Below are 19,986 nucleotides of genomic sequence, written 5' to 3'. Positions count from 1 at the left end.
TGGCCGCTGGTTACACGCTAACGCAATTAAGGTAGATAAGCTATCTGCCCGGGGCTAGGGTTATATAAGGACTTTGCTCGGGGTTATCCGTGGGCAATCCTCCATCCCATCTCGCGCCCAGTGCTTATTCCAGCCGCAGCAACACTGGGCAGAGATTAAGGTTTCAGCTCCCACCCCCCGGGCCTTTTCTCGGTTACACTGTTTCGTCCCTTCGACGCTGCAACACAGCGAGTGCTCTCCACTACAAATGTCGGTTGCAAGCAGCCCTCAAGCTACACGGGCGCGGAGTTCGGCGCCAACTTCAACTTCTGAACAAGCTCAATCCCGAAGCGAGTGAATCGCCGGCGTGACACGCGATACTACCTTTACTGTGTGTACTGTGTGAGTGGAAGTGGAAGTGTCCACCACTCTCCAGATTCTAAGTGGGGTTTTTTTTAGTGTTCGAGGCCGTGGCCATCGACGGATGGGGCTCCAGCGCCCCAAGACTCGCAACGTCTCTTAGCTTGCGCATCGCCGCAACAGCCGCCAGGGTCAGGGAAAATCGCATAACAATTCCTTATACTCTCTGCAACGCTGCATTGTCCCTGGCATCTTGGATCAGGCGATTTTTGGACTGTTTTCGCCCTCTCCTCCGAGGGGCCGCGTCAGGTTTTATTCTGGACAGAGTGAACAGACGGGGACAGGCGCCGCTTTGGATTGTGGGGCATGGGCCTGTTTCGCTTAGGCCGGCCTCAAACACAAGCCGTCAGGGGCCAGTCTCACGAACCCCAAAGCCCCCCTCGCCGCCGGGACGAGTCAGCCTCAACCTGGCTCGACCGCACACATTGCCACGGTCCCCACGGTCCCAAAGTCGCGGCAGGGGCCCGTCGGCCGTGGGGCATTGGGCCCGAAGGCGCCCAGACCGGCTAGCCGAGACTCTGTGAGACTGTGTCGGTCTCCCTGACATGGGACTTGGTTGCTTGGCCCTTGATTGACGCTGCAACAACGTGGAAATCGCCAGGGCTGGGCTGGCCCGACACCAAAACAGCATTGTCGACCTCGACTCGCGGTCCGACGAACATGGCGTGATCTAGGCAAACCCTCTCTCCTCCCTTGCTCCTTGTCTTCCTTGTCCCCCCATCCCCAGGTTCCAAGTTGCTGCTCCTGGACGAATACCAAGAAGCCTTGGGCGGGTCTGCACTGCCTGCGAAACCACGAAACCGTTTCGGGAGCCCGTCCAGTTGTTTTCTGTCTTTGAGCCTCTTGCTCTCCCATTTCTCTCTCCTTTCTCTGTTTCTAGCGTGATTATACTTCTCTTCGCCGGCCTGCTTACTGCGTGCCTGCTTCTTCTTTCTGCCGCTATGCTGTGACTTTCGCCACGCACGCCCATTCGTTTCTCTTCTCCAGTCTTGGCATCATCCCAAGTCTCTTTTCTATTCCCTACATCTCCTCGTCTCGTGGGTCACTGGTGTTCCCCCTTAGACTAGCAGTGTCCCTTCCTGTGGCGCTGTTTCTGCTCCTCGTTGCCACTTGACTCCTTGCTCGAGTCGGCCGAGTCTCGTGCGTCGTGTTCTCGCCGCCTTGAGACTCCCTTTTCACCTGGACCCCCGCCGCCGCCGTCCGTCAGCTCTGACAACCCTTTGGTCGTAACGAACAATCACGACCGCATCCAGTCCTTTCCATCCGCGGCTTCATTTCTCTGTCTGGGTTGATCCCACACGTCAATTCATCGACGGCTGGTCCTCTTACGACGCTCCTTTTGGACTTGACCATTCTTAGTGTTGAGGGTGCGGATCGAAGGATCTTCGCGCTCCTCAACATACCAGCACAATGAGGCGCCATGTGCAGTGTATACTATTTCTTCTAAGCTGCCTGTCTCTCACACGGGTATGTTAGCCTCTAGCACGCCCCCGTGACTGTCGCTTACCGGTTCTCTAGGCCGCCTCGAATATCCGAGATGGAAAGCTTGTTCGGCGAGGCAATGTGATGGACCAGATTATCGGTGCGCTCAAGGCAGCAGGAGGACCTGGAGACAATATCGAAATCAAAAAAGAGGACGGGCAGGGGCAGGTCCAACAGGGAGGCATTCCGACCGTCACTGAGACGTTATGGAAAACCATGACTGCAAAGGGCGCCGGGCACGGGAGAAACAGAACCGCCTCTACGGTTTACGTCACGGTGACAGAGCCAGCCGGTGTCTTGGGGGCGGCAGCAGCAGACGGGTAAGGCTCAGCCAATGGGATTAACTGGCAGACACGCACTCGTGCTAACCTTGCTTCAGTGGCGGCGGACAACTGTCTTTTATCACCACGACCATCTTTGCTTCGGGTCCAGCGCCCACCGTCACCATCACGGCTCTAGCGTCGACCGTCACTCAGACCGTCTGCCCGGCCGGGGTCCAAGGCGCGGCTCAGGGCGGTAATGTTCTAGGCGGCACGAATTCGTCAGCCCCAGGTGGAACAGGCGGCGCTGCACAAGCAAATCCCAATACACCTCACGGCGGTGTCGGTGTGACAATAATATCGCTTCCGCCCGGCACGCCCACTGGCGTGGCACCCGTGGCATCGGCACAAGTCACTGGCGGTTCCTCGTTCCAAAACACCTCGTCCCTCGTAGCCCTCCCCGGGCTCACGTCATCCTCGTCGCTCTTGTCTCTCGTGACGCTTCCGGGGGCTTCGGCGTCTCCATCTCTTGTGCCTCTCCCTGGCGCTCCGGCGGCGGCCTCGTCTCTTGTTCCTCTCGGGGGCGCCTCTGCCCTGAGCTCAGCACGTAAGTTAATCTAGTCACGCTTATCTCCCCAAGCTTAGAAGGCAATTACGAGACTAACAGCATCACCTTTAGTTACGTCTACCCCCCCGGCAGCCGCCACTTCAGCCCTCGCAACCGCACCCGTCGCTGTCATTCCCGCGGGCGGCGCCGTCTCCAGTACCCTTAACGCCGGGGCCGGAAGTGCTGTTCTTGCGACGCCCGTTGCAGCCGCCCCCGGCGCCTTCGGCGGCAGCGCAGGCGTCGTCCCCATCGCAGACGCCCAAAACCCACCACCCGCCGCCCCCAGCGCCAACCCCACAGTGCCGGCAGCGGCAGCGGTGCAACAGGGTGCCGCAGAAGGTCCCGCCGTGACACCCGCGCCGGCCGTCGCCAACGGTGCCGGGTCTCCCCAGCTCAGCATCGACGTCTCGGGCTTGACGTTGAACAGCCAGCTTGATCTCGGAAACCTGGCGCAGCAGACCGTATCCCGGTCATAAGGCCGCCCCGCGTCAAGGAAGGATGCTGGTTGTCATGATTGAAAAAGCCGAAAAAGAAAAAAAGCATATATGTCCACATATATAAATAGTTTACATACTCACGCTGTTGTTTCTTCGTATTTTATACCTACACCGATATATTTTTCGGTTGTACTTTTTAGGAGGTGGTGGGAGGGAGGAGGGAAGAAGGTGAATTGGCTCGTTGCCAGTTGCTTCCAATGGACTTTGGACTGGAGACGGGCAAGCTGGAAGAGACCACCTCTTCCCTCTCTATATCTCTGACTCTCCTTATTAGACAAGGCGCAATGCGCGGGTCGAGTTTTGCAGGTACATAGGCGGTCTTATTATTCTGTATTTTATTCATATATATACAAAACAAAATCCTGGCCCTGGGGATTATGTAGGTATTCTCGGGAGCACCCAGGCTGGAATAAAATGAGGAGGTTTCCAGGTTGCCTCTAATCGAAGGAAACGCAGAAGAGCATTCGTTGGACGTGGTCCTTGTGGCTGCATGCATGTATGTATGTCTTGCACTGTACATAGGATGTCAAAGTCCTGCGTTTGCTTTGCTGGGACACATGGATTGCGTTTCCTCAAGGTAGGTAGTTTACTCTGTGCTAATTAAATATAGGCAAGTAGTATTATACCTCAGGTATCTATACATTTATCTCTCCAAGGGGGGGGGGGGGGGGGGGGTATCTTGTCATTCACGATCCCGATATCCGTGTAGGCAGATTTACGCCATTCCGACTTGTGTGTGTTTTTTCTGTCCTCCTACCCCATCCATCCATTCATCCACTATTCCGATATGTATTTTTGTATGTACAGTAAAAAAAAAAGACAAGGGGAAATTAATGGCATTTTTTATGTCCGTGTCATCGCAGAAGAGGTTCATCTCGCCTGCTTCCCCCCCGCCGCCGCGCCGGCCTCCGCCTTGGAGCCTTCGAGCTTGAGTTTCTTCGCCTGCCGTTTGCTCAGCGTCTGCTGCTGTGGCGGATTACTGCCGCCGGCGCTTGACGATGACTCTGCCGCTGCTGTTGCTAGTGTCGTCGCATTGCCGTTCTTGCGCTTCTGTCCGCGGCCTACGGGGGTAGTGCTGGCCGAGTTCTGCGCCTTCCCGCCCCCAAGCAAAGAATTCTTGTTCTTCCTGCTCGCCGCCTTATCGCCGCTGTTGGCGTCTTCTGCTGCTGCTGCTGCTGCCGCCGCTCTCGCGGCCGCCCGCTCGGCAGCGGCAGGATCCGGGCCTGCGACACTGACAATGTCGACGATGCCCCGGAAGCCGCGGCGCTTGATGCCCTCGTTGACGACGACGGCCCGGGCGCCGGCCCCGAGCGCCTCGGCGCCGCGCTCCGGGCCGAGTCCCCACACGGCTAGCAGGTTGACAACGTCGGCGGGGGCGCGCAGGCCGAGCGTCCCGGTACTCCCGGCAGGGCCGCCGCTGCTTATAACAATGCCGCGGCCCTTGGTCGCGCGCAGCAGGCCCTGCACGTTGCCGATGAAGTTCGCGCGCGCTCGCGCTTCAGCACCACCCAGCGCCTGGCCGTAGCAGATCTCGAAGCGCGACCCCCGCGCCACCGCCGCCATGGCCGTGCGGTGGTGGATGTGCCAACCGAGAAAGGCTGCCAGGTCCAGGCTGATCAGCGCCGGCGCCTCCGTCGTCGACAAGCACGCCCACGCGAACGCCTTCTCGTTGGCCGGCCGCACTGCTAGCACGTCGTACGCCCGCGCGAAGTCGGGCAGCCGGTAGTTGGTCGTCGCCGGGTCTGTGACGACCAGCGTGACGCGGCGTAGGATGGTGGGGAGGGCAGCGGCGGCGGCGCTGTGGCTGGGCGGCGGGATGGCGGCGGCGACGGTGGTGCTGAGGTTGGTGGTTTTTGTTGTTGTTGATGGCGGTGGTGGTGGTGGTGATGTTGATGTGGGGTTGTTGAGAAGCGGGATGGGGTTGACGACGGCCGACGGCACTGTGGGGATGGCCCCCGTCACCGTGTGGTTCAGCGCGACCACGTCGTAGCCCAGGTTCTTGGCGAACCGCAACGTCCGCTGCAGTTCTGTTGTGGGCACGCCGGGCGTCCACGCTAGGTTGAGGTCGTAGAGCATGGTGAAGGCCTTCAACCCTTTGTCTGAGTGAGACTTGAGGATGAGACGAGATATACGGGCCTAGGCTTCGAAAATCCAGAACGAGTGGTCCTCAGCGCGTTAGAGCCTAGCCATTGAGCCGCACAACGAGCACGGATACAAGGGCAGAGTGACGTGTGAAATAATCATGTGCCGTAAATTGTCCTCTTTTGTCGAATTCCGGTTTCCAGTGCCGGCCAACAATGACAGGAAAAGGTTAATATCACCTCAGACTTGCCCTGCTGAGGCTGACAGTTCACAGTTGACAACTTTTTTTTGGGCTTTCTAGGATCGTGTTTGCGTACAAATTCCCGAGCCTGGTGGGGGGGTGGACCAGGGTGTCTGGAGTGCATATCTTGGAGAGCCAATCATGCGCCAAGGTTCGTGTGCCAGCACCATTTCCCAGGGTCTTGGCACGGGTTCGCGGGTGGCTGCACAGCCCCAGCACGACACGCAACCCACCGCACCAGGGGAGGGAAGTACTGGCCACCGTCGTCATCTCTTAGTCCTTCCCTGTCACCTCACCTCCATTCTTTCATCTATCTTCGCGCGCCGGATTGAAGACCGCAAGATCTATGTAATTGATCAATCACCATCGTTGACACAGTTCCTTTACTCGTCTTAGTTCGACCTACAAATACAGACTACCTTACATATCTGTCATATTTCACTTTTTGACTACCGACGTGTCTTGATTGGGCATTCGTTAATTATCGTTTTCGCCGTCGCCATCGCACCGATACTAGCTTAGCTAACTTCGTCGATATCTGCAGGCCCAAGGCATCAACACTCCCTTGCTGCGCTCGCACCTGCGCTATCTGCATACATTAGCGCACCGCGCGCGCGCGCACGCACGCAAGGCTAAGCTGCCGCCATGTGTCTCATATTTACGTGCGGCGAGCACACGTTCCGCAAGGAGGTGGAGGGATACGAGGGCATCGTGTGTCGCTGCTACAACTGCGGCAACTACTCTGGCTCCGTCATCAAGACCCACCCCTGGTTTACATTCTGCTTCATCGTGAGTTCTATTTGCCTGGCCCTTCGAGCGCTGACATGCAAGACTGTAGCGGATAAGCTGACCCCGTCGCGATCCGTCTCCAGCCCGTCGTCCCTCTCTCCATCCACGGCTACGAAGACGTCAGCTGCCGCATCTGCAACTTTGCGCAGCCCCTTGAGCACCGGCCCGACGTTCAGGCCATGCGCCACGGCGGCAGCGGGGTGCCGTTACAACCGCAAGTAGGATCTCCGCCGCCGGGCGGAGCTTCGCCATTCTCGCCAGTCATGTCTCCGCCGTACAAGGCCGGGGACTCGCCATTCCCCGCCGGTTCTCCGGGTCCGCAAGGAACACCAGGGCCCCAAGGAACACCAGGGCCCCAAGGCTGGGCCTACCAAAGTCCGCACCCGAACGAGCCGATGCGGTACGGTTGAGGTGCCCCGGCAGGGAACAAGAACCAACTGCGCCTGGTGACGGGGCGAGAGGAGACTTGTGCGTACGACAAGTCGCATGACCTGTGAAACTGGGCTTGATACACGAGGAGAGCCACAATAATTACAATTGCCGGATACGAGCACACCTGGATGACGGAGAGGAGGCGCTGACCGGGACGGGGTGGTCGGCGTAGCACTTCGCTGCTGCCGTTTGTCTCCCAAGAGCAAGGCCCCACATATTGGGCTTACCTCTTTATGGTTGATTTTGAGTCCTTCGCAAGCGAGTTTGTACAAGAGTAGGGGGGTGTACGATGAGACTCTGAGATTACGGGGTTTGGGGGGGATCTATTGCGACAGTCGGGGGCGTTTTCTATGTATCATTTTGGCGTTTGGTGTGTTTTGCAGCTAGCAGCCGTGGCTAGCAACGGGCCAACGTGTATTTAATCCGTGCTACCTCAGCATTTTGAGAGTAATCCGTGCTGGTTGTTTTGTTTCATTCGGTGCTGCTGCAGCTGTAATGCTGGCAATTTTCTCAGTCGGGTTGGTTGTCTCCAGGGAACCATCTTTTAAACTCATTTCATCATACATAATAGAAACTCAACCTCGGTCTCAAAAAAGGTTCGCAGCTCTGAAATTAGCCCGTGTTATGGCAAGCATAAAAATAGAACACATGTAGAGAAAGGGTGGGAATAATCGGAGCGGCCCCATGCACTAGTGGTAAGCATAGAAAGAGCGAAATATAGCCTGGAACTCGTTAAAATAAAACCGTCCGATTCCCGAGTGAAATTGAAACCGTTGAAAGGACGGCTTTGGATTAGATTGATGGTTGTGATCTGTATCTTGCTCAAGCTCCATTGGCCGGTTTCTTGCGGGGTACCTTTGTGGGTCCACCACATGACGTCGCCTGCCGTGGTTGCAGCAGTTGCAGTGGCTTTTTTTTGAGACCTCACCAACCAATCCACCCGAGACAACAAGCATCCAAGGGTCGTGGGTTCCAGCAATTCGGTACATACAGAACAAAGAATCTCCCGATCGCCACCGGAAAAGAACACCACGATCGCCCAGTTTGTTTTCTTTTTCTTATATGCCCTGTGGTCGCATGAGGAGTACGATATAGCGGCTCGTTAGCCCATAATCGCACCAAGAGCTCAATCGGAAACCGGCATTGAAGTCGTCCTCGAAACGTCGAGACCTCTATAATCACCCGTTCACAATGGCGTCGTCAAAACGCAGCCCGTCGGTGCTGGTAGGCTGGCCCGTTGCCATCTCCAAGCCCACACGCCGCTGGCTAACCGCGACCCCAGGTGACGGACTCGCGCGAGCGTCCACAGCGCGGCTCCTTCCCCAGACTCGCTAGCGCGCCAAATACCCGCCTATCGGTCGACAGTGTGCTGCAATACACGTCAGACATCCCGTCCGGCCAGCCGAGAATGCCGCCCGGCCAGCGCCCACGCACCGCCGCCCGCCGGATAAGCACAGGCGGTGGACTCCCCACGCTGGCCTCGGGCCGGACGGGCCAGCAGATCGTCCCGTCCCGGACAACAAAAATCAGCCAGAAGCTCGTGCTACTCCCGGAAACGGTAGACGAGAAGGACGAAGACGAAACGGCCGACAACGAGATGCTGCGCCACGCCTCCATATTACGGGCCCACGATGACGACGGCCCGCTCAAGGACGAAGAGCTCGACGTTCTCCGGAAGAGAGGCGGCGTCAGAGGCAAAAGCTATGCAGAACGCTTGCCTAAGGTGCAACGCGGCGAGAAGGTGGCACGGCTAACCGCCTACTGCACCGCCCAAGCCTACAAGATGAAGGCCACGACCGAGTTCTTGCGGACCAAGCACGAGGCCAAGACGAAGCTCTACGACGACTGCCTCTACACCGTCTACCACCTGCCCGTGCTCCCCGGTATTGACGGCTGCCGCCTGCGGAGCCGGCCCATTCTTAAGACGCCAGGGACCGGCAAGACGGTACTCGATCTTGAGATTGAGCGCAGCGAGCGCAGAGACGAGCACGAGGGCTACTGGGACGAATATCCCTATGGCTCCCAAGACGCGGCGCACAGTCCCGGCGCCGAGGCCCTGCCAGGCCGCCAGCGCGACGGAGACGAAGCTAGCTTCAATCCCATCAACCGACTAGTCCCTGATGCCAAGCACTTCGCCGAGATGTTTGTCTTTTCGTACGGAGTGGTCGTCTTTTGGAACTTCACCGAGCACCAAGAAAAGGACATCCTGGCCGACATGACGTTTGCCGAAAACGAGACTGGCGTGTCGCTGGCCACTCGGCCTCTTGACGAGATAGACTTTGAGACGGAGGAGTTCCACTTTGAATACAGCCCCGACGTACAGCGGCCTCGCGTCTTCAACGACATGATCACGCTGCTGCCCCAGTCCGACCACATGGTCAAGCTGACGATAAGCCACGCCATTGCGCAAAGCACCAAGCTGTGCTTCTTTGAGGAGCGCATGTCTGAGACCATGCAGGACGCCCAGCACGTGCCGAAGCGGCTGGCCCTGACCGGAGAGCTGAATATGACTCGGACGGAAATCGTCAAGATCTTGGGACGGCTGTTCAAGAGCCGCGTGGATATCAATCTCTGTGAGTTTGTCCCAAATCTTTGGTAGTCCGCCAAACTAACCCTTGCCCTCAGCATCGAATATCCTCGACGTTCCCAACTTCTTCTGGGACTCTGAGCCCACTCTGCACCCGCTCTATGTTGCCATCCGCGAGTACCTCGAGATCGACCCGCGCATCAAGGTTCTCAACGAGCGGTGCCGCGTGTTCCTGGACCTGGCAGAGATACTGTCTGACAGCGTCGCCGACGCCAAGATGAGCTACATCACGTGGATCATCATCATCCTGATCGTCGTCAGCATTATTGTCACTGTGACCGAGGTGGGTCTGCGGTTTGGCATCTTGTCCAAGGAGAAGGGCAAGGACAACGGCGGCCAGGGGAATGTCATTGGCGGCGAGAGAGGCCAGAGATTGGTCGATCTGCGCAGCCTGAACCTCGCCGAGGCCAACATCACTCTCGAGGACCTGCGGCTGTGGAGCGCCGCGCTGACGGAGCGCGAGAAGGCGGCCGTCTGCGGCGCAGACATTGTCGGCAAGACATTTGCCGGGGTATAGTATGGTTGTAATATAGGTATGCTCCACTGCAGAGAGTTGGCTGGGATGCACTTGGCCAAAGTTGTGATATTTCATTTGGTTCCCTGGTATCGTTTTTACAGTCTGAAAGTGGCTTTAGCATAGCGATGGCGTTCATACGCAGAGGCCAAAAGAATGAGTTGCTGGGAGGTTACTATCACTATTATCCGTATCAAGGAGTGAGGAGATCGTGCATGGTGGGGGTATGAGTATTTTGTATTTGTTTTGTGCAAGACGTGTCCCATAAAGGAGGTCGTTTAAATCTATCAATCATAACATGTGCTGAATCGGCACCTATCTGACATTCAGCGCCATTCTGTCCCGTATATATAGAACTTACCTGTCATTGTGTTTTTTTAGCTGTAAAGGCAATTCTTACTTCTATTTGCGAACTCCTAGGCCATGTTGCTGCAATATGAGATCTCCCTGTAGGAGCCTGTCTGTTGACTTACCTTTTTGAGGCCACAGATGGCATACACTTACCATGTCTGAAACCAGTAAGGATGCCGGTCAGGCACTTACTCTACCTGCCTGGTCCAAAGCGAGCGAGCGAGACGATCTAGGAAGGTATCCAGCTAGCTCATCATGCAATAAGCATGCAAGCAGCATCTTACGCCGTGATACCATGGGTATATATCTACTTACTTACCTGACTCCTCCCCAAGCCAAAGGCCAAAGAAAGAAAGAAAGAAATAAAATAAAGAGAGGGAGGGAGGGGATCAAGCAACCGTCTCAGCCCGCCGCACAAGCACACCAGCATCCGCCGTCTCAGCCCGCCGCACACGTCCTTGCTCGCCCGGTGCGACAGCCAGTTGCTGCGCCAGCACCGGCCGCGCAGCGTGTCGTCGCCGGCGAGTTTCGCAAGCGCGCACTTCTTGCGCTCGAGCGTCGCGAATAGCCGCGCCGAGCACACGCGGCATGTCACGGCGTGGCGCTGGAGGTGGCACATTTTAGTGGAGGGTAGGGGGAGGACTTGCTGTTGCTTTCAGCTGTTATGGTAGTTGGTTACACTTGGGCCTCCTTTCTTTTGGCCGGTTCGGAGTGTTGGTAGCACCGTTCGGGATCGAGCTCGCATTTGGACAGGCAATTTGATTCAGGGGCACGGGGTAAGGCCATTTATATATTTGATTAATTGGTATGTGCGACTTTGGGAGCGCCTTCTGAGAGAGAAGCCGGATGGGTTCGAAGCCGAGCTGGAGCACACAAAGGACCCTGACTCTGTCAAAGAGAACTTGAGTGTACAATAGTAACAAGCAAGAAGAAGGGACAGTAAACCAGGCGGCTCTAATAAAGAGAACGCAACAATGAAGAAAGAGTCTCCGTGCTATTCCAAAGCCGCAGAAGGGTTATATGGTTTATTCCTGGTAGTCATCACGGCTTATATTTGGGGGGGAGAAGGACCACGATGACATGCCGACACGTCCGCGTACCGTGGAAAGGCGAGACCGGCTGCAGGACATATTAAGTCTTTGAAGTATTTTCGTTACACTACCGCTCGTATTGATGCGCCCGCAGGGAGTATATGCAATAGGGGGATGCCTTCTGGAAACCCGAGACCCCTTCCGAGCCTCGTGCAGTTGCCAGTGGCTCTTGGAGCGGTCCTTAAGAACAACTCGCACCGAATTACTCGATATCTTTTTCTCTACCGCCTTGTCTCTTCAGCCCTCTCTCTACAGCAGATTCATCGAGCTTTCTCGCAGACCGCAAATCCATCATGGCTAGTGTGCAAATAGGGCTTCATATCCTCATCGACAATGTTTAGGCCGACGCGAGCCCCGGCCTGGCGGCGGTCGAGTAAGTATATGTGCCTACCTAACTAGGTAGCCAACTACCTAGTTATCTAGCTAAATACGATCTATATCACGCGCATTTACAGGGCAACGGAAATGGAGCATTTGATGCAGGGAGGTAAAGCTTGAATTGTCTGAAAAGGTCTGTCTTTTCATTGGCTCAGGCCTATGATAACTGTGGGGCCTACAACTCATCTTCGAAGTCCTATACCTTCGATAAACACTCTTCTGGTGCTTGTACTAATATCCTTCTACATGTAGAGTCCTAGACTCTATCAAAATATTGCCTTATAGGCACATTTCATCAGTGGTGAAATGACGTGGGCTTGTTTTGCACAGGAAGATAAAAAAGGCGCAATTGTGCTGGGGGTCGGATTTGATTGCCAAGTAATTGTGCGGTTTGACTTGACTGATTGACTAACGATGCAGAGAACTGCTAGCCGTTTTGCAAGGGAAGACGAATCTGTACCAGAGTTGGTCCGCCGAATCGACAACGAGGAAGGTACTCCGTACGTAGGAAGTCTTCCTCCCTAATCTAGAACATACAGCCGGCCACAACACCAATGAGGCATACCTATAACCTAACCTGGAAATTGGAAGTAAGGATGCCACGCCGGACAATAATACTCAGTATAGACACCTTTGGAGATGAACCGCGAGTCCATGCCAGCCAGCACCAACAGAGCCAATCGTAAAAGAGATGTGTATTGATCATTATGCACATGTAATATACCTAAGGTACCTACCTAGTACTGACAGAGAAATCTCGCAGCTCGCCTTCAAGCGATTACAAAGACAAGAGCCAACCATAATTCAACCCTGCGAGAGAGACCTAGCCAAGCAAGAGACACTCACAGAGTCCCCGACACCCATGCCCGCAATGGGGTATTTATACCGTAAAATCCGGATGAGTATAAAAGAGGAGAAAACGGAGAAGGGGGTGAAATCGCCCAACGAATCAGTACTACCACTGTATGGATGCCAATTCATGAAATGTAGATAAAAAAAAAAGAATAAAGAAAAGATACATGAATTACCGATATCAGCCCCCTTCCCACCTACGTAATCGTCTCGGCCGTCACCGGCCCAGATGGCAGCGGCGTCTCGTGGCCGGGCCCATCCTCGCCCTTCTGGCCCGCAGGCACGCGGGGCGGCGCCGAGGCGAGGCCGAGGCGCTGCATCACGGCAACAGCGACCTTGTTCTCGTCGCGCAGGGCGTCCTCGTCGTGCTTCTGGTTCTGCAGAAACTCCTTCTCCCTGGCGGCGCTCTGCGACGTGTCCTGGCGGGCAGCCATGTCGCGGCGGTAGGCGTCGGGGGCGAGCAGCTTGTCGCGGCGGTGGGTCAGCTTGCCGACGGCGTCCTTGCCCTTGCGGCGCAGGTTGACATAGGCCTCGAGGCCCACGAGCACGGCGTAGCTCTTGGAGATGCTGACGTGCGACGTGTCGACGCCCTCGTCCTTGAGGCTGCGCACGAAGGCGCGGAAGTTAGCCGCCGGCGGCCGGTAGTGGCCGCTTAGCGGTGACAGGCTCGACAGGCGACCGTCCTTGATCTTGATGAGCCCCGCGGCCGAGATGCGGCTGCCCTGAAGGAACGACGAGTGCTGGAAGGCACCGCTGTTCTTGATGCCTACGTACAGCCGGAAGCTCGTGTCGGCGACGAAGATCCACGTGTTCTTCTTGACCGTCTTGCGCAGCAGCTTGTTGAGGATGGTGCTGGCCGACACGTGCTTGATCTTCTTGACGCCCTTGGCCTGGTCGAGGCTCGGCGTCGCGTACCGCTTAGCGCGCGCCGCCTCCTCCGAGTCGGATGCGTGGTGCTCGTCGTCTGACGAAGACGACGACGACGACGATGGCGACGACGACGGCGACGACGAGCTGGAATCGCCCAGTAGCTTGGTTGAGTTGTCGGATATGCCCTGGTAGGCGGGGGTAGGGTCGTCGCTGGGGACGATACCGTGGACCGAGTCCTTCCACTTCTCCGTCGTGTCGATGCGCGCGCCGTTCTTAGCCCAGCACAGGCGGCCATGGTCGTCGACCTTGACGAGGTAGTACTGGCGCTCCTCACGTGTCAGGTAGCGGACCTGCTCCTTGTCGAGGCGCTCGCGCGGACAGGCCTCAATGTCGAGCTGGCGGCCCTCGCCGTAGTCGAGCCAGTAGAAGAAGTTCTCGTTGGTGTCAGCCTTTTTCCACTCCTCGTGGTAGACGCGCAGGTTGGACCCGTAGCGGTGCTTCAGGTCGACCATCTCGAGGAAGTACGACAGGCCCATCATCTTGGCGTTCTTCTTGCGGCGCGCCTTCTCCTCGTCCCTCTTTTTCCGCGCCAGCTTCTCGGCCTTGCGCTGCTCGTCGCTGGAGTCGGAGGACGACGAGGACGAAGACGACGACGAAGATGACGAGGACGAGGACGAGGAGCCGCTCGAGATGCTCTCAGCGTCGACGTCGCCGCCGGCGCGGCGAGCAATGGTCGATGCCTTCTTCCACTTCTGGCGCGCAGTGGGTGACCGGCTGCTGAGCACCCTGCGGGGGCTGTTGGGCTCTTCCGTCTCTGGGGCTGGGGAGACGTCGCCGCTTCCGTCGTCGGCGTCGCGGGCCCTAGGTTTTGTCATCTCGCGCCACTGGGCCTCGCGAATAGCAAGCACCCATCTCGTTGACGCATCAATGCCGAGCCCTTTTATCTCGCGCCGTGCCCGATAGCCACGGTAGGAGCGCTGGATGACGGTCGCGGCCTTTGTGCGCGTGCCGTCGTCGGTCGAGTGAGTTAAGCGGTGGCCGAATCCGTGGAGACCGAGGCGATTGAGCAGGCGGCCATGGCGGCTCTCGCTGTGCGGCTCTGGCTTGTCGTGCTCCTTATCGTCGTGGCCGGGCGGCGGGGCCGGGTCGGCGGTTTGCTGCTGGTGAAGCTCCCGCGACCGTCGCTTGAGGTCGGCCTCGCGCTGCCTCTGCACGTCGGCAATGTGCGCGAACTCGTCCTTGGACGGCGTCACTAAAGAGTCTAGATATTCCTGGTGACGTTGAACGGCGCCAAAAGAAGTCTGCGAGGCGGCGGTTCCCGGCCTGGCAAGCCGTTCAGGTTGAGGTTCAGGGGGACGTTGCGCGAAGTCGCCGCTTGGTGGTGGTGGTGGGGTTGGAGGGGTGACGCTGGTGCTGGTGCTGGTGCCGGCCGCTGACGGCTCTAGCTTGGCAGTGTCGTCATCCATCGAGTCTACCTGAGGGGATGAGAATGGAACTGGACTTTGGTCGCACAATTTCGCGGATTGTCTAAAAGCAAAGGACAGCGACGGGTTATCCGGGAGGAGAGCTTGAAGCAGATCCTATGGGACGCATGTTAGTTCGAATGCGCCGCCGGTTAACCCGATGCGCACGATGGAGGGAGGGAGGGAGGGGTCCATTCAGCTAATTTTTGTTGGCGCCTGCGCCCGCCCTGCGGCAACATGCGAAGCTCGAGAACGGGCGGGCTGTGAGTGTGAGCATGGCGTGCCGTCCGGCCTTGGCATTCCAAGGTTTGGACAGTTCTGCACATAATTTTCTACGACATCCAAGCAGCACCACTCAATTCGCCTGCCTGTAAGCGTCATTGCGGTATATTGACGAGTGCTTACCTTATAATACAACTTTAGCCTGCAAGAGGGATGGGGCTGGGGACGGGGACGCTGATTTGCGGGGATTTGGGTTCTGATCAAGTGTAAGGCAACCCTTTCTCTCAGCTTACTGCTCAACGCCGGTGGCTGCTTATCTACAAGTAAACACCTAAAATATTAAAGCACCGATAATAAGCCACCCAAGGCAAGATATGGTGAGTATATATCCCAAAGACCCGCCCGGTAGTAGCTTTTTTTTTTCTTTTTTTCTCGTGACCAATTTTAATCTATATATCGCGTATCCCAAAGACAAGATTGGAAACCTCTGCGAGCTGCCATCCTTTCCACAGTATTATCACATTATACTCCCCTGTCTTGGACCACAATCCGACACAGTTCTCCCCTGAGAAGATGCCTAAGCCGCAAACATGGTGGACGCCGACACGGCCTCCCACTCGTCGAGCAGCGCCAGCGTCTTGGCGCACTTGTCCCTGACGACGGCGAGGGCGTCGGTGCCTAGGACAAGGCGGACAGGCACGGGCCTGCCCTCGGCGGCGCCCGACCTGGTGAGGACGTCGACGATGGCGACCGCGCACTTGTCCACGTCGCCCGGCTGGTTGCGGTTGTACGCGTTGAGCGCCCCGCGCGTCGCCGCCACTGCCGTACCATCGTACACGTCCAGCTGCCGCGCCGTCGCCATCCGGTGGTCTCCTCCCCCGGTGCCGTTGCCCTGTACTAGGAACCCAGTCCGCGTGTACCCCGGCTCGACCACGCACACGTCGATGCCAAACGGCCCCAGCTCCTCGGCCAGGCCCTCCGTCATGCCGCTCACTGCCCATTTCGTGCTGCAGTCTGTTGTTTCCAGCCAGAACGTCAGCAAACTGATTTGAGGGTATCCAGAGCAGATAAAAATGCTCAAAACTCACAGTGCGCCACGGCCGGTCCCGAACCCCAGCTGCCGAGGCTCCCGAAAGTGGCGAGCGCCGCCTGGTGCCTGCCGCCGGCCTCGGACGCGGCGGCGCGCAGGTGCTTGGCGGCGGCGCGGGAGACGTTGAACGTGCCGAGGACATTGGTGTTGAAGAGGGCGGCGACCTCGCGGGCGCTGGCCTCCTCGATGGCGCCCTCGAGGATGTAGCCGGCGCAGTTGGCGACGTGCGTGATGCGCCCGTACACAGCGGCGGCAGCGGCTAGCTTGCCCGCCAGCACCTCGTCGTCGCTCGTCACATCCACGTCCAGCACCGCCGCGCCCGCTGCTTTGAGATTGCCCAGCTTGGAAGAGTCGCGTGCCGACGCGACCACCTTGTGGCCGCGCCGCAGCGCCTCGTTCGCGATGGCCTCGCCGAACCCGCTCGACGCCCCCGTGATGAACCAGACGATGTCGCTCATTTTGGTGGTGTTCTGTGTTCTGTGTGCCCGGGTCTCGTGTCTAGTGAGGTTTCAGGAGGTGAATAAGACGAGGTTCTTTTGGTATCTAGTTAAAATACGATGATATCTCGTGGTGATGATGATGATGATAATGAGCTCGACTCAGACCCCGAGGCGAGCGACCACTCCGGTCTTTATAGACCTTGGTTCCAGCATGTCTGTCTACCAATTCTATTTCGCCAACGTGTTGCTAGAATAAAGTCCGGTGCCAAGCTGGCATCGACGCCGATTTCTTGTTTGGAGACAGCCGCAGTCCGAAGGAATCGCACTACGTAGTTGCTCTGCGCAATTCGTGACGGTGGCAAAGACAAAAGAGCTGGCCTAACGCCCTTCTGGCCGTCGGCGATTAACAGCTGGTGGTGCGTCTACTTATCTCCGAACGTCTGCTTGGGACCCAAACCCCGACGTCAGAAAGTTACGAAACCCCCCGGGATTCATCTTCAACCCCGATTCCCAACGGAATCATATCATTACGGTCTAAAATCCGGCGTCAATTTGAGCTGGATTAGAAACACCACTGGGTAGAAAGACTCATAATGGCCGTGTACAATGCCCGGTGCTTTGTAACCTGAACAAACTTGGTTTCTGTTTCCGATTCACCAGCTCGGAATGAAACCGAGGCGGCTCGCATATACGGGCATATCATATGGCTCTCGAGCGCAGCCGAGTCGAGGTCACAGGACAATGGGCACTGCAGGTCAAACCGCAACCAGAGCCCAACCCACAAATACTCACATCAGAAGCGCAGACAGAGAAAGACGCGCAAGGGGTGTACTGAATAACATCAATGGATCCGCATCCACGTCCAAGCAGCGTGAGATTATCCAATACTATTAGAATTACTACCGAAGAAGAAAAAAAAAGAGAAGAAACGAAAAGAAAAAAGGGAACATAAGTAGGTAGGTATAGTGAATGCAATGCGTGCTAGAGGAAAATAAAGAAAAAGAAAAAATACTGGCATTGATCTTCTAGAGCCGCCGCTAGGAATTTCGGATCGGGGCCATGGGACGGAACGGTTGGGCACAATCATGAGAAGAGAAACTCCTTCAGGACAGGAGAGCCCGAGAATTCCGGGTTTAAGAGTATGCAGCTTTCGTGGGGTAAAAAAACGTGTTAGTGAATTTTGGCCACTTTGGTGTCCGCTTACTTCGATCAATGTACAGGCAGGTAGGTAGGTAGAACAAAGTCACTTCCCACTCACTTTAGGAAATACTGCAGACCAGCCCGCCTCTTCTCGAGGAAGCGCGGCTTAAAGTTTGAGAGGATGCTCTTGGGCGGCAGGACCGGTACGGCGGCCTCGAAGCCGGGGAACGTCTGCACGAGCCGGCGGCGCAGGTCGTCAAACTCCGAGTACCGCTTCCGGATGTTCATGTGCGAGCCCTGCGAGGGTTTTGCGGTGTTAGAGTTTTCGGGGCTCGGTACAGTATTGACTGTGCAATTGCGGAGAGAAAAGAAAAAGGGAAAAAAATAGGATAATAAGAAACTAACATTGAGCGTCTGGACGCGAATATTCCATACGACAAACGCGCCAATGTTGGTGGTGCTGCCGTTGACCATGACCGAGTCGGTGATCTCGACGCTCTTGGCCCAGCAGGCGCGGTTGCGGTCGCGGCCGATGACGTTGGCGGCGCGCCGGTTTTGGTCATCGTCGTCGTCGCACTCGTTGTCCTGCAGCGTGATGGCCCCCGCGGGCAGCACGCTCTCGACCGACACGTTGGACACGGTCCGGCCGTGCCCGTGGGCCCAGTACGGCGGCGACGTCACCGACGGCGACGTCATGGTCTCGGAGCCCGAGCCGATCCCGTCTTCCGAGCCGCCGCTGCCGTGTTTGTTACTTCCTCCATGGCCGTTTCCGTTGACGTGGAGGTAGTGTTTATCGGCGCTGGCGGTGGTGGCGGCAGAGGAGTCGTCGTCGTCGTCGTCGTCGCCCAAGGAGGGGAATCCGAGTTGGTTCTGGTGCTCGCCCACCGCGGCTGTGATACGCTTCCCAGCCTGTCTGCTCTCCTCTCTCCAATCTGTCGACACAGTCAGTGGAGCAGCATTAAAGTCGGTGAAGCTTCGGCTGGTGCGTGGCTCGTCGAAGGCGGTGTCGGCGTTGCTTCCGCCGATGCTGCCGGTGGGAGCTGTGGGCTGGCCATGATGGTGTTCAATCTCCGACGCCATTCACGCCATCTGGGGGTGAGGCAGGACGCGCTCGTCCACCGCGGACCCGTATTGTTCCTCCTGGATTGTGTCGGGCTGTTGTTGATGGGCGCGCACGTGAGAGACTCTTGCAAAGTGAAGGAATTGGTAAACCGCCGCAGAGCTTTGCGCTTCAATTGTGGGTTGCGACTGGGGCGAGCTTGCGATTGCGATTGCGCTTGCGATTGCGATTGCGGGTTTCTCGGTCGGATTCGTCGACGGCTCCCTCTGGCTAATAAAAGCAAATAATTCCTTCGGGCTCTGTAATGCTGTGTTTGCGCAAGGATTCGATAATGCAAAACAAGAGCGAGGGCTTCAACTAACACCAACGTGCGAGCGCACAAGAGAAGCACGAGACGATGAGGGTGAGGAGGGAGTGTCGCCGCTGGTGGCCCGCTGGCAGCTGCCAGGTGGGCACGAACAAACCATCGTCATTGCCGCCCGGCAGGCGGTCCCGCCCCCATCCATCAAACAGCGCCCGAGCCCCATTGGCCAACCACCAGCCGTCTTGCAGTGCGCAGGGTTTCAATTGAGGTACCCTAATGTAATCGTGAGAGATAAGATATGGTTAAGTTCCAGTTCCAGTATCACGGACCCGCTGAGGAGCTCTTTTCCTTCTCTTCATAGCCTCCGCTATCCTCGGCTCCTCCAACAAACGGAGTCAATCTCCATCAACAGACGTTCAATCGGAGCTCGTCAGGGCTAATGGTCTAGTGGTATGATTTCTGTTTTGCAATGAATCTTTCATCGCCTCTACAGACGGTCCCGCGTTCGATCCGCGGTTAGTCCAAATCATGAGGAATACCTTCATTTTTTTACCTCACAGCTTATCCTTTCCTTCAACTTGGATAATCCTTGTTTTAGTTGTTTGACCACGCATCCTTGTTGGCCTATTTTCTCGATTTTGGTATTGCCGTTGTTGTCATAGCCCTTCCATCATGTCATGTCATTGCGTCGTTCCCTTTCCTGTTCTTCGTTGTTCCAACCAACAATACTCCGACACCAAAACCTTCAACATCCAAAAGGATAAATTTCCGAAACCCCAAATTGATCCCCCTGCAGAGCCCTAGCCCCAACCTGCCACTTATACGCCGCGAAATA

The 19,986-nt window shown here is 56.8% G+C and overlaps 6 protein-coding genes and 1 non-coding gene across 7 annotated transcripts; 4 read left to right on the top strand and 3 right to left on the bottom strand.

Annotated features, from left to right (window-relative positions):
- The first annotated feature begins 1,532 nt into the window (after window positions 1-1,532).
- On the top strand, window positions 1,533-3,303 carry B0T26DRAFT_63428 (uncharacterized protein). The gene is made up of 4 exons (XM_060436613.1): window positions 1,533-1,866; window positions 1,918-2,201; window positions 2,261-2,748; window positions 2,821-3,303. Exons 1-4 carry the CDS (start codon window positions 1,810-1,812, stop codon window positions 3,222-3,224), a joined length of 1,233 nt encoding a protein of 410 aa, XP_060303165.1. The 5' UTR covers window positions 1,533-1,809; the 3' UTR covers window positions 3,225-3,303.
- An 812-nt stretch (window positions 3,304-4,115) lies between these two features.
- Window positions 4,116-5,321, bottom strand: B0T26DRAFT_631522 (RNase P subunit p30-domain-containing protein; the record flags this gene model as incomplete). Its single annotated transcript, XM_060436356.1, has 2 exons — window positions 4,116-4,405; window positions 4,478-5,321. The coding sequence occupies 2 exons, from the start codon at window positions 5,319-5,321 to the stop codon at window positions 4,116-4,118; spliced, it is 1,134 nt and encodes a 377-aa protein (XP_060303164.1).
- Window positions 5,322-6,213: 892 nt separating this feature from the next.
- On the top strand, window positions 6,214-6,767 carry B0T26DRAFT_737008 (uncharacterized protein; the record flags this gene model as incomplete). Its single annotated transcript, XM_060443387.1, has 3 exons — window positions 6,214-6,357; window positions 6,441-6,575; window positions 6,639-6,767. The coding sequence occupies 3 exons, from the start codon at window positions 6,214-6,216 to the stop codon at window positions 6,765-6,767; spliced, it is 408 nt and encodes a 135-aa protein (XP_060303163.1).
- Window positions 6,768-7,717: 950 nt separating this feature from the next.
- B0T26DRAFT_687939 (uncharacterized protein) lies at window positions 7,718-10,252 on the top strand. Its single transcript, XM_060440957.1, has 3 exons — window positions 7,718-8,013; window positions 8,072-9,362; window positions 9,415-10,252. Exons 1-3 carry the CDS (start codon window positions 7,981-7,983, stop codon window positions 9,891-9,893), a joined length of 1,803 nt encoding a protein of 600 aa, XP_060303162.1. The 5' UTR covers window positions 7,718-7,980; the 3' UTR covers window positions 9,894-10,252.
- A 5,442-nt stretch (window positions 10,253-15,694) lies between these two features.
- Window positions 15,695-16,665, bottom strand: B0T26DRAFT_670602 (uncharacterized protein; the record flags this gene model as incomplete). The annotated part of the gene is made up of 2 exons (XM_060439200.1): window positions 15,695-16,131; window positions 16,206-16,665. 2 exons carry the CDS (start codon window positions 16,663-16,665, stop codon window positions 15,695-15,697), a joined length of 897 nt encoding a protein of 298 aa, XP_060303161.1.
- Window positions 16,666-17,771: 1,106 nt separating this feature from the next.
- Window positions 17,772-19,264, bottom strand: B0T26DRAFT_687934 (Phox domain-containing protein). The gene is made up of 2 exons (XM_060440956.1): window positions 18,193-19,264; window positions 17,772-18,084 (listed from the first exon to the last, which is right to left on the bottom strand). The coding sequence occupies exons 1-2, from the start codon at window positions 18,865-18,867 to the stop codon at window positions 17,902-17,904; spliced, it is 858 nt and encodes a 285-aa protein (XP_060303160.1). The 5' UTR covers window positions 18,868-19,264; the 3' UTR covers window positions 17,772-17,901.
- A 320-nt stretch (window positions 19,265-19,584) lies between these two features.
- On the top strand, window positions 19,585-19,675 carry B0T26DRAFT_t29. Its single transcript has one exon. It is a non-coding gene; the product is annotated as a tRNA-Ala (tRNA).
- Window positions 19,676-19,986: the final 311 nt, after the last annotated feature.

This window comes from Lasiosphaeria miniovina (genome assembly GCF_030549165.1).
Source record: "Lasiosphaeria miniovina strain SMH2392-1A chromosome Unknown B0T26scaffold_1, whole genome shotgun sequence".
In the NCBI taxonomy this organism is placed as follows: Eukaryota; Fungi; Ascomycota; class Sordariomycetes; order Sordariales; family Lasiosphaeriaceae; genus Lasiosphaeria; species Lasiosphaeria miniovina.
Note: the sequence above shows the minus strand (reverse complement) of the source record. Positions and strands in the feature narration are given on the sequence as shown.